Source organism: Sturnira hondurensis, unplaced genomic scaffold, assembly GCF_014824575.4.
Source record: "Sturnira hondurensis isolate 20B ecotype Veracruz unplaced genomic scaffold, ASM1482457v3 Scaffold0011472, whole genome shotgun sequence".
Taxonomy (NCBI): Eukaryota; Metazoa; Chordata; class Mammalia; order Chiroptera; family Phyllostomidae; genus Sturnira; species Sturnira hondurensis.
In genome coordinates, this window is record NW_028084103.1 from 302855 (window position 1) to 314950 (window position 12096).

Consider the following 12096-nt stretch of genomic DNA (forward strand, 5'->3'; position numbering starts at 1 on the left):
GTCAAACAAATGGAAAGAAAAGAGCAAGATTCCTCCCTTCCTCCATTTAAATCTCTGGGCTCTGAATTTCATGTGCTCCATAAGTGTCTGGCACCCTACCCAATCCTACAGGCTATACTGGCACGTCAGCTCTGCCTTCTTGCCCCCATGTTAACCTTTAGGTAGAAGTTCTCTTGTTTCCCCTTCAATCAGGAACAAGAAGGGGAGAAGAGCATAACACACTAGATAGGCTGCAGTGCTGGTTTGTTTACTCTTTACCTATGGAAGCAGCTTCTATGGAGCCAACTGTGGGGCTGGGGAATGTTTCAAGCTGAGCTGCGTCTTCACTCCCACTGACTCTGGCATCTCCTACAATCCCTCCCTTCTCCCCAGCAATCTCCTGTATCATGTAAACTACAATAAAAATGAATATAAAAATAAGTAAGAAATAAAAACATTAAGTCAAGTGATATTCAAAACAATAATAAAACTATTTTCCTACTATTGGAAGTAACTATTGCATCAACTTCTTGCTCTGAAAATTATTATTATTGGGCAATAAATCAGGCTTTTACCTCACCTTGTTGGTTCATATCATACAGATGAGAAAAAGCTCACCTTCACCAAAAAATGCCAGTTAAAAAACAAAAACTGGATGACAGAATTAGGAACTTACCATTTTGAAACCTCCAATTAAATCATCGAGTCAAGAAATACAGTCTAAAAATTAGAAAAAAAAACAATTACTGAGTCAGGAAACAATAATCAATGGATGTTAAAATATTCAGGTGAGAGATTATTGGGGAACAGGATAGTTACATGGTACCAAAGTCCCACTCCATGGATTTCTGGTTAATTATAAAGAAAAAATTATGAAATTATGTAGAGAATTCTGAGGTCCATCACCTTTAATGAGTGTGGACAACTAATATTACCTGCCTCCAGATGTGAAGTGATGTAAAACACATGGCATGTCTTACGGACATTCTTGTGAAAAATGGTTTAATACAAATCTAATCAAATCTCTAGATCCAACAACTTCTAGTTTACAGGAAATCTGAAGGCTGGAAAAAGGAGCTAAACAGGACTATAAGGATAGAAACCATTCTGGTTTGCCCAGGACTGAGAGGTACAGAATCAATGCTAAAACCAGGAGGGCCCCAGGCAAACCAGGAATGTTGGTCACACTACAGTCAGACAAATTCCTAATGTGGGGCAGAACTGGTCTCTGAAAGTCAGTACCTTTAAAAAGTGTGGAGACAGTTCTAGACTAAGAGGCTAAAAAGGATACGGGGCGGGCAAAGAAAAGGAAGGGATTAAGAAGTACAAACTATCAGTTATAAAATTAGTCTAGGGATGTAAAGTATAGCATATAGCATAGGAAATATAGTCAATAATATTGTAATAACTATGTATGGTACCAGGTGGTTACTGGAAATATCAGGAGTAACACAATGTAAAGCATATGACTGTCTAACCACTATGCTGTACACCTGAAATACAAAATAACATTGAATGTAAAGTATAATTGAAAAAAACTTTTTAAACCACTACTTATAAAGATGTTCAATGAGCACAGGGGAAGAATAGGTCAACTCAGTGAGAACTTCAACAAATAGATAGGAAACACAAAAACAGAGATAGAAAACATAAAAAAATACCAGTCAGAAATGAGGAATACAATAACTGAAATGGGAAATACACTATAAGAAATCAACAGTAGATCAGATGAAACAGGATGGAATCAGATATTTGGAAGATAAAATAGCAGAAAACACCCAATCACAATAGCAAAAAAACCCAAAGCTGTAATTAAAAATAAAATTAGCCCTGGACAGGCTGGATCATCATCCCATGCACCAAAATGTTATGGGCTTGATCCCCAGTAAGGGCACATACCTAGGTTGTGGATTCAATTACTGATTGGGACATGTATGAGAGGCAACTAATTGATGTTTCTCTCACACATCAATGCTTCTCTCTTTCTCTCTCCTTCCTTCCCTGCCTCTCTTAAATCAATAAACATATCCTCCAGTGAGGATTAAGAAAGAAAGAAAGAAAGAAAGAAAGAAAGAAAGAAAGAAAGAAAGAAAGAAAGAAAGAAAGAAACAAGAGACTAAAGGGATACCACATCCAATTGCAACATGTGAACTGGCATCAAATGACATTTAGGGGACAGCTGGGAAAATCTGAACATACAGCAGTGATACTCAACCAGCTCATCAATGTAAATGAACTATGTCACTGGGCACATTAATTTGATATTTTTGTGGGAACAAGACTTTCTCAATGACTCCACTTAAAGGTCAGATCATGTCTTTCACTGCCTGACTTATTTCGCTTAGCATAATGCTCTCTAGTTCTATCAATGGTTTTGCAAAAGGTAGGAGATCCTTCTTTCAATGAAGGATGCAATGCACCATTATACACTTTAGTGCAAGCTCCTTATCTCACTGTGAGCCAGCAAGCAGTATGTGGACCACATGTCAGGAAGCACTGGACTAGATATTAAAAAATATTCATGAAGATGGGTGAGGTACTGTTATGTTTTTTTAAGCTGGGCTTATGGTATTTGGTTATGTAGAAAAATGTCCTTATGCTTAGAAGATGTATGCTGCTGTATTTAAAGGTGAAGTTTTATAGTGTCTAGAGCTTACTTTCTAATGGTTTATCAAAGAAGAGATACACACAAATACAAAGCAAATATACAAAATGTTAACATTTGTTGAATCTTGGTGGTAGACATACTGGTGTTCATTGTGCTATTCTTTTAACTTCCTTGTATGTTTGAAAGTTTTCATGATAAAAATAAAGGAAGTAAAATGAAACAGGGAAGAATTTCTATGTTTGAAAATTGGGAACAAAGACAACAAGCTTTTTGCCACATATTATTCAAACTAGCCCCAAGTGAAATTTTCTTTTTCATGGTAAATTGTTTCCTATTGTCTTCAATTGAGGTAACATTGGTTTATGCCATTATGTAAGTTTCCAGTGTGCAACATTATAAGTCCACATGAAGTTTTCTGACAGCCTAAATGAGTGATTTAATACTATTTGAATTTTGCATTAATTTGTAAATGTATTGTTTTATTTTAGAAAACAGAGCAAGACAAGAATACTTAGAAGGTGTGTCTGTATTAACTAGCTAATGGTCTAATAATTCAAATGGAAATACGCCATCTTAATTAAAATGTCACTGTTGGCAGCCAAAAAAATAATGAAGCACAATTCTAAAGTCATCTGACTTACAAAGTATAATACTAATGTAATTATCAGGAAGCTGCTAATCCACAGTCAATCTTCAGGTGATATTCTTTGGTGAATATCTAAATTAAAAACAGAAATATGATTAGAATTAGCTGGAAGAGGTAAGGAAAAGCATATTCCAAATCGAGGAAGCAGAACGTGAGAAGGACCAGAATGGAAAGAAAGGAAACTTTTCAGGGAAAAGTTGCTTTTCAGGGAAAGGAATTCAATGTATATTGAAATGAGGCTGCCCAGATTATGAAGAGGATTTGAGGCTGCATGAAAAATTTTGGACTTTATTTTAAAAGCAATAAAAAGCCAATGAGAGACAGGTATTAAAAATTGGAGAAACACAATGAGATTGGCATTTCAGAAAACTCACTCTGGTTGTAGGTAATGAAATGGATTGGAGCAAGAGTGGAGAGAGCAGCAACAGTTGGGAAGATGGCCGTTCATGAAAAATCCAATATGATGATGGTAACATGCAGAGATGGAGACTCTGATACACTAGATGTTGGCAGGGTGTAGAAGAGGACTCAGAACTCCCAGGTTTCTGGCTTGAGTGACTGAGTAGATTGGTATATTAATCCAGATTGGAAATATAAGAGCAAGAACAGATTTTGAGGAGAGATGCAAAACTCTCAATAGGAGATATGTTGAGTTTGGGATAACAAACTACATCCTAGAATACAGGTCCTAGAACATATCCAGTTAGAATCAACCTTGTAGGCAGTTGGATACAGGAATGAAAAAGATAACTCTGGATCCAACTTACATAACTAATAGACTGGATTGCCATTTATAGATAAGAGGGAAGAAAGGAGTAGAAAATAGGATCCAGAGGGGAGAGGGGAGAGAATCATGGGGAAAAGGGGATGGACTCACATGAACAAGTATAAAGGACACATGGACAATAAGTAAGGTGGGGGGCGGAAATGGGAGGGAGGTGGGAAGCACTGGGGGGGCAGGGTTGGGAATATAAGACAGAAAACAGTACTTGAACAAGAATTAAATAAAAATTAAAATTAAAGAAAGAAAATAAGTCACTTTACATTTAAATATCTTAAGTTACAGAAGAACCCCATGACATAACATAAAATATAGAGAAATGGAAATAAAATTTATATAGCTACCATATATCAAACTTTCCTATTATGTTTTCTAATATTTTTATTTTTTTAAAGATTTTATTTATTTTTAGAGACAGGAAGGGAGGGAGATAGAAAGGGAAACACCAATGTGTGGTTGCCTCTTGAGCGCCCCCTACTGGGGACCTGGCCTGCACCCCATGCATGTGCCCTGACTTGGAATGGAACAAGTGACCCTTTGGTTTGCAGCCTGGCACTCAATCCACTGAGCCACACCAACTCAGGCTGATTTACAAAAAGTAAAAAAAATCAGGAACGAAAGATGATTTTCACTATCACTCATACAACAGAATGTTTGTTTTATCCAATATGATAAGGAAAAAGGTATCAGAAGAAAATAAAACATGGTGATCAGATAACCAGCTACCAAGACTATGCAAGAGAATCAAGTGGAAAACAAATAAAACTAATAAAATAGTGTAAGGTAACTGGACATAAGATCGACAATAATCAGTTAGAAAATGTCATGAAGCCCTGACTGGTGGGGCTCAGTTGGTTGGATGTCATTCTGAAAAATGAAAGGTCGCTGGTTCAATTCCCAGGCAGGGCACATGCCGGGGTTGCAGGTTCAATCCCAGGTCGAAGTGTGTGTAAGAGGCAACCAATCAATATTCCTCTTCCTGTCTTTCTCCCTCCCTACCCCTCTCTCTAAAAGTGGATAAATAAAATATTTTTTAAAATATGAAAAAGGCCCCATTTATAATAGCAATAAAAGTTTTACAATCTCTTACATTAACTTAAAAAAGAAATACCAATATTGGAAAATACATATTATGTATTTGTATTTTATACAGAGAGAGAGAGAGAGAATTTTACATAAAAGTAGAGTAACTGAAAAAACATACCACATACCTGGACAGAAAAAGTATTGTAAATATTTAAATTCTCCCTAAATTAATTAATAAATTCAGCATATTTCTAATCACAACCCCAAAAGGCTATTTTTCATAAGTTGATTTTAGAGCTCAGTTAGAAATACATGGAAATGGCCCTGGCTGGGGTGGCTCAGTGAAGTGAGCACCAGACTGTGAAGCAAAGGGTTACCAGTTCAATTCCCAGTCAGGGCACATGCCTGGGTTGCAGGCCATGTCCCCAATGAGGGGCACACAAGAGGCAAACACACAGTGTGTTTCTCTCCCTCTCTTTCTCACTCTATTCCCCTCTCTCTGTAGAACTAAATAAACAAAATCTTAAAAAAAAAAGAAATACATTTCAAAATACACAGAAATGTAAAGAGCATATATAACCTTTAATCCAGCAATTCCACATAAGGGATTCATCTAATATATACATACTATCACATATAGTTATTCATCACATATACATAACATTGCACATATATGCAAATAATATGTATAAGGATATTCACTGCAAAACTGTGGTAACATTAGAGTAGAAACAACCTTAAAAGTCAATTGTATGGGACTAGTTAAACAACATTTATGAGAAGAGTGTTTACAAGCAACTTCATTATTCTAGATCTGGAACTTGTTTTTATTTATCTATCTATCTATCTATTTATTTATTTATTATTTAATTCTTCTTCAAGTACAGTTTTCGTGTTATATTCCCAGCCCTGCCCCCCCCACTACTCACGACCTCTCTCCCATTTCGGCCCCCCACCTTAGTTATTGTCCATGTGTCCTTTATACTTGTTCATGTGAGTCCTTCCCCTTTTGCCCTGTGATTCTCTCCCCACTTCCCTCTGGACCCTGTCAGCCTGTTCCATATTTGAGTGTCATTGGTTGTATTTTGCTTGCTTGTTTGCTTTGTCGTTTAGATTCCTGTTAATGGTGATATCGTATGGTATTTGTCTTTAACTGCCTGGCTTATTTCACTCAGCATAATGCTTTCCAGTTCCATTCACGATGTTGCAAAGGGTAGGAGCTCCTTCTTCCTTTCTGCAGCATAGAATTCCATCGTGTAAATGTACCATAGTTTTTTGATCCAGTCATTTACTGATGGGCATCTAGGTTGCTTCCAACTCTTGGCTATTGTAAATTGTGCTGCTATGAACACCGAGGTGCATAGGTTCTTTTAGATTGGTGCTTCAGGGTTCTTAGGATATACCCCCAACAGTGGAATTGCTGGGTCAAAAGGCACGTTCATTTTTAGTTTTCCTAGAAAATTCCATACTGTTTTCCATAGTGGTCGTATCAGTCTGCAATCCCACCAACAGTGAACTAGAGTTCCCTTTTCCCCACAACCTCTCCAGCACTTGTTTGTTTCTTTGTTGATGATGGCCATTCTGACTGGTGTTAAGTGGTATCTCATTGTGGTTTTAATTTGCATCTCTCTGATAGCTAGCGATATTGAGCATCTTTTCATGTGTCTCTGTCTTCTGTATGTCCTCTTTGGAGAAGTGTCTGTTTAAGTCCTTTGCCCATTTTTTTAATTGGGTTGCTCGTCTTCTTTGAGTGGAGTTGTGTGAGTTCTTTGTATATTTTGGAGATTAAACCTTTGTCTGAGGTATCATTGGCAAATAAGTTTCCCCAAACAGTTGCTTCTCTTTGTATCTTGATACTGTTTTCCTTAGCCATGCAGAAGCTTTTAATTTTTATGAGATCCCATTTGTTTATTCTTTCCTTTATGTCCCTTGCTCTAGGGGACATATCAGTAAAAACCTTCCTGCGTGAAATATCTGAGATGTTCCTGCCAATGCTCTACTCTAGGGCTTTAATGGTTTCATGGCTTCTATTTAAGTCTTTTATCCACCTTGAATTTATTTTGGTGTATGGTGTAAGTTGGTGCTCAAGTTTCATTTTTTTGCATGTAGCTGTCCAGTTCTCCCAACACCATTTGTTGAAGAGGCTATCTTTACTCCATTTTATGTTACTGCCCCCTTACCAAATATTAATTGACTGTAGAGATTTTGGTTTATTTCTGGGCTCACTGTTCTATTCCATTAGTCTATGTGCCTGTTTTTATGCCAGTACCAGGCTGTTTTGATTACAGTGGCCCTGTAATACAGTTTGATATCAGGTATTGTGATCCCTGATATGATCAGGGATCATACTTTTTTCTTCTTTCTCAAAATTTCAGTTTCTATTCAGAGTATCTTATGGTTGTATATAAATTTTTGAAGTGTTTGTTCTATGTCTGTGAAATATGCCATTGGTACTTTAATAGGTAATGCACTGAATCTATAAATTGCTTTGGGTAGTATGGACATTTAGATGATATTAATTCTTCCAATCCATGAACACGGTATATGTCTCCATTTGTTTGTGTCTTCCTTGATTTCTTTCTTCAGTGTTGTGTAGTTTTCTGCATACAGGTCTTTTACCTCCTTGGTTAGCTTTATTCCCATATATTTTATTTCTGTTTTTGCTATATCGCATGGCATTTTTTTCTTGATTTCTGCTTCTGCTGTTTCATTGTTGGTATACAAAAATGCTTTAGATTTCTAGATATTGACTTTGTAAACCGCTATTTTGCCAAATTAATTTATTAGTTCAAGCAATTTTTTGGTAGAGGCTATAGGATTTTTCATGTACACTATCATGTCATCTGCAAACAATGCCATTTTTGTTTCCTCCTTTCCGATTTGGATGCCTTTTATTTCCTTTTCTTGTCTGATTGCTGTGGCTAGAACTTCCAATACTATATTGAATAGAAGTGGTGAAAGTGGACAGCCTTGTGTTGTTCCTGATCTTAGTGAAAAAGCTTTTAGTTTTTGCCCATTGAGTATGATGTTGGCTGTAGGTCTTTCATATATGGCCTTTATTATGTTGAGGAATGCTCCCTCTATTCCCATTTTTTCTGAGTACCTTTATCATAAATGGGTGTTGTACCTTATCAAAAGCTTTTTCTGCATCTATTGATATGATCATGTGGCTTTTGTCTTTGCTTTTGTTTATGTGGTGTATTACATTTACTGATTTGCGTATATTGAACCATCTTTGCATCCCTGGGATGAATCCCACTTGGTCGTGTTATATGATCTTTTTGATGTATGTTGGATGCGATCTGCCAATATTTTATTGACGATTTTAGTTTCTATGTTCATCAGCGATATTGGCCTGAAGTTTTCTTTCTTTGTTGTGTCTCTATCTGGCTTTGGAATTAGGATGATGCTGGCTTCATAAAAAGGGTTGGGGAATTTTCCCTTCTTTTGGATTTTTTGGAATAGTCTGTGAAGAACAGGGGTTAGTTCCTTCTTAAAAGCTTTGTAGAATTCTCCGGTGAAACCATCTGGTCTAGGGTCTTTGTGCGATGGGAGTTTTTTGATGACTTCTTCAATTTCATCTGCTGTTATTGGCCTGTTCACGTTTTCTGTTTCTTTTTCATTGAATTTTGGAAGATTATATTTTTCTAGAAATTTGTTCATTTCACCTAGGTTTTCAAATTTCTTGGCATACAATTCTGCATAGTAATTCCTTACAGTCCCTTCTATTTCTGTGGCATCAGTTGTAATCTCTCCTCTTTCATTTCTGATTGTGTTTATTTGTGTCCTCTCTCTTCTTTTCTTCATGAGCCTTCTTAAAGACTTGTCTATTTTGTTTATCTTTTCAAAAAACCAACTCCTGATTCGCTGATCCTTAGAATTATGCTTTTAGTCTCTGTGTCATTTAATTCTGCTCTGATCTTGGTTATTTCCTTCCTTCTACTTGCTCTGGGCTGTCTTTGTTTTTGTTCCTCAATTTCTGGCAGCCTTGGGGTTAGGGTGTTTGTTTGAAATGTTTCTATCTTCTTTAGGTAAGCCTGTATTGCTATGAACTTCCCTCTCAGGACTGCCTTCACTGTGTCCCATAGGTTTTGGGTTGTTGTGAGTTCATTTTGATTTGTTTCCAGAAGCTTTCTGATTTCTTCCCTAATTTCAGTCTTGACCCATTTGTTGTTCAATAGCATACCATTCAGTCTCCATGATTTGGGGTGTTTTGGGTTTTTTCCTTTGGGTGTGGTTTCCAATCAGTCCCTTGTGATCAGAGAAAATGCTTGGTATGATTTCTATTTTCCTGAATTTATTGAGACTCGTTTTGTGTCCTATCATGTGATCTATCTTTGAAAATGTTCCATGTGCATTTGAAAAGAAAGTGTATTTAGCTTCTTTGGGATGGAGGGCTCTATATATATCAATAGGTCCATTTCGTCTAGGGTGTCATTTAATGCTGCAATATCTTTGTTGATATTTTGTTTGGAATACTTGTCCATTTTAGACAGTGGGGTGTTAAAATCCCCTACTATAATTGTGTTTCTGTCAATATCTTTCTTGAGGTCCTCCAGAACTTTCTTTATATATTTGCGTGCTCCTATGTTGGGTGCATATATATTTATGATGTTAATGTCTTCTTGGTGGATTCTCCCCTTGAGTGTTATGAAGTGACCTTCTGGGTCTCTCTTTATGGCCCTTTTTTTGAAGTCTATTTTGTCTGATATGAGAACTGCTACCCCGGCTTTTTTTTCTTGTCCATTTTCTTGGAAAATTTGTTTCCATCCTTTTACTGTTAGTCTGTGGTGGTCTTTTGACCTGAGGTGGGTCTCTTGTAGGCAGCATATGTGTGGATCATGCTTTCTTATCCATTCAGCTATTCTATGTCTTTTGATTGGAGCTTTTAATCCATTTACATTTAAGGTTATTATTGAAAGATACTTATTCATTGCCATTTGTGTACCTGTGTTCCTCTCTATCTCTCTCTTTTCCTTCGATTCCTAAAGCAGCCCTTTTAGTAATTCTTGTAGAGCTGGTTTGGTGGAGGCGTATTCTTTTAGACTTCTTTTGTCTTGGAAGCTCTTTATTTGGCCTTCTATCTTGATTGAGAGTCTTGCTGGGTTCAATATCCTTGGTTGTAGGCCTCTGTTTCTCATTACTTGGAATATTTCTTGCCATTCTCTTCTTGCTTGGAATGTTTCCATTGAGAAGTCAGTAGCCAGCCTTATTGGGACCCCCTTGTATATTACTTCCTTTTTCTCCCTTGCTGCCTTTAGGATTTTCTCTTTGTCTTGGAGGTTTGCCATTTTAATGATGATGTGTCTTGCAGTGGGCCTCTAAAAATATGGAATGCTTCACGAATTTGTGTGTCATTCTTGCGCCGTGGCCATGCTAATCTTCTCTGTATCGCTCCAATTTTAGTATACGTGCTGCCAAGGCGAGCACAGGTCTTTGGATTTCATGACTTCGAATATTTCTTTCCAGCCCCCTCTTGCCTGGAAGGTCTCTTTTGAGAAATCCACTGACAGTCTGATGGAAACTCCTTTGTAGGTGACTGTCCCCTTATCTCTTGCTGCCTCTAGGATTCTCTCCTTCATTTTAATCTTGGCTCATGTAATTATGATGTGCCTTGGTGTGTTCCTCCTTGGGTCCACCTTCTTTGAAACTCTCTGAGCTTCTTGGACTTCCTGGAAGTCTATTTCCTTTTCCAGATTGGTGAACTTCTCCTTTATTATTTGTTCAAATAAGTTTTCCACTTGTTGCTCTTCCTCTTCCCCTTCTAGCATCCCTATAATTGGGATGTTGGAACATTTAAAGATGTCCTGGAGGTTCCTAAGCCTATCCTTGTTTTTTTGAATTCTTGTTCCTTCATTCTTTTCTGCTTAGATGTTTCTTTCTTCCTTCTGGTCTACCCCATTAATTGTAGTCCCAGTTTCCTTTCCATCACTATTGATTCCCTGTGCATTTTGCTTCATTTCGCTTTGTGTAGCCTTCATTTGTTCATCTATTTTGTGACCAAAATCAACCAGTTCTATGAGCATCCTGATCCCCAGTGTTTGGAACTGTGCATCCAGTAGGTTGACTATCTCTTTGTCACTTAGAAGTATTGCCTCTCGGACTTCGAGTTGTTCTTCTTGAGCCATAGTGTTTTCGTCTGTTCACACCTGTTATATACAAGGGGGGAAAGCTTAGGTGTTCACCAGGGCGGGTCAATCCTGTCTCTTGGTTGTGACTGGGGGTGGGGTCAGAGAGGGAGAAATGGTGTTTGTTTTCCTTTCTCTCAAATTTTGGTCCCCTTTGCCACTTCTCACAAGGAAATTGGGCCCTTCTGGTGCTGGTTCCCGGGTGGGTGGGCTTGTGTAAGTTCTAGGACCCTGTGGGTCTCTTCAACGAACTCTAGTGTGAGGCTGGGAGCCTCTCTTGGCACCTCAACCCCCAAAAGTTTTTTTTTTAAATTGGTGCTTTTAGGCTTTATTTCCCAGAGCTGGGGTCCTGCATTGCAGGGTCTGTCTCACTTTTCGTTTGTTTCATCTGGTTTTTCTTGCACATGAATGTGTGACCGTTGTCAGCCAGAAGCCTTGCACCCGCACTGGGTCTGCCCTTTGCCACCCCACGCCTGGGATCTGCCAACCACTGTCTGCATACTTGGGTTGGTCTGGAAGCCACTGCTTTTCCCTGTCATGATCCCCCTCCACCAGCCACCGACTCCGCCCCTCTCACCAGTCTGGATAAATTGTTTATTGTTGTCGGACTTTCATACAGTTCAACTTTCTGTCTGCTCTGGTTGTGTTTTTGCTTCTAAATCTTTGTTGTCCTTAAATTTGTTTGTGTGAGGAGGTACACTATTTCCACCTGTGCCAGCATCTTGGCCAGAAGTCCTGTCATGAGATTTTGTTTGAAGAAAAGGTCGTTGCTAAAAATAGTTTGAAACCTACTACATTGTATTATGCTATGGTGCCTCATGAGACAAATGTGAAGAAGGCTCTTCTCTATTACCCAAAATTTCTCTAACTTACCTTCCTGTCAATTAGGCTTTCTACCAGTTAGTTAGGTGCCACCTGGGTCTTTTTC

At 37.9% G+C, this 12096-nt stretch overlaps 1 protein-coding gene and 1 non-coding gene across 2 annotated transcripts in view; both read right to left on the bottom strand.

Annotated features, from left to right (window-relative positions):
• Positions 1-247: 247 nt before the first annotated feature.
• TRMT2B (tRNA methyltransferase 2B) overlaps positions 248-12096 on the bottom strand; it is a 31840-nt gene continuing 19991 nt past the window's right edge. The window contains 1 exon segment of the mRNA XM_037060174.1: positions 248-393. Within this exon segment, the coding sequence (XP_036916069.1) occupies positions 248-393 (146 nt within the window).
• Positions 10364-10470, bottom strand: LOC118996683 (U6 spliceosomal RNA). The gene has a single exon (XR_005068539.1). It is a non-coding gene; the product is annotated as a U6 spliceosomal RNA (small nuclear RNA).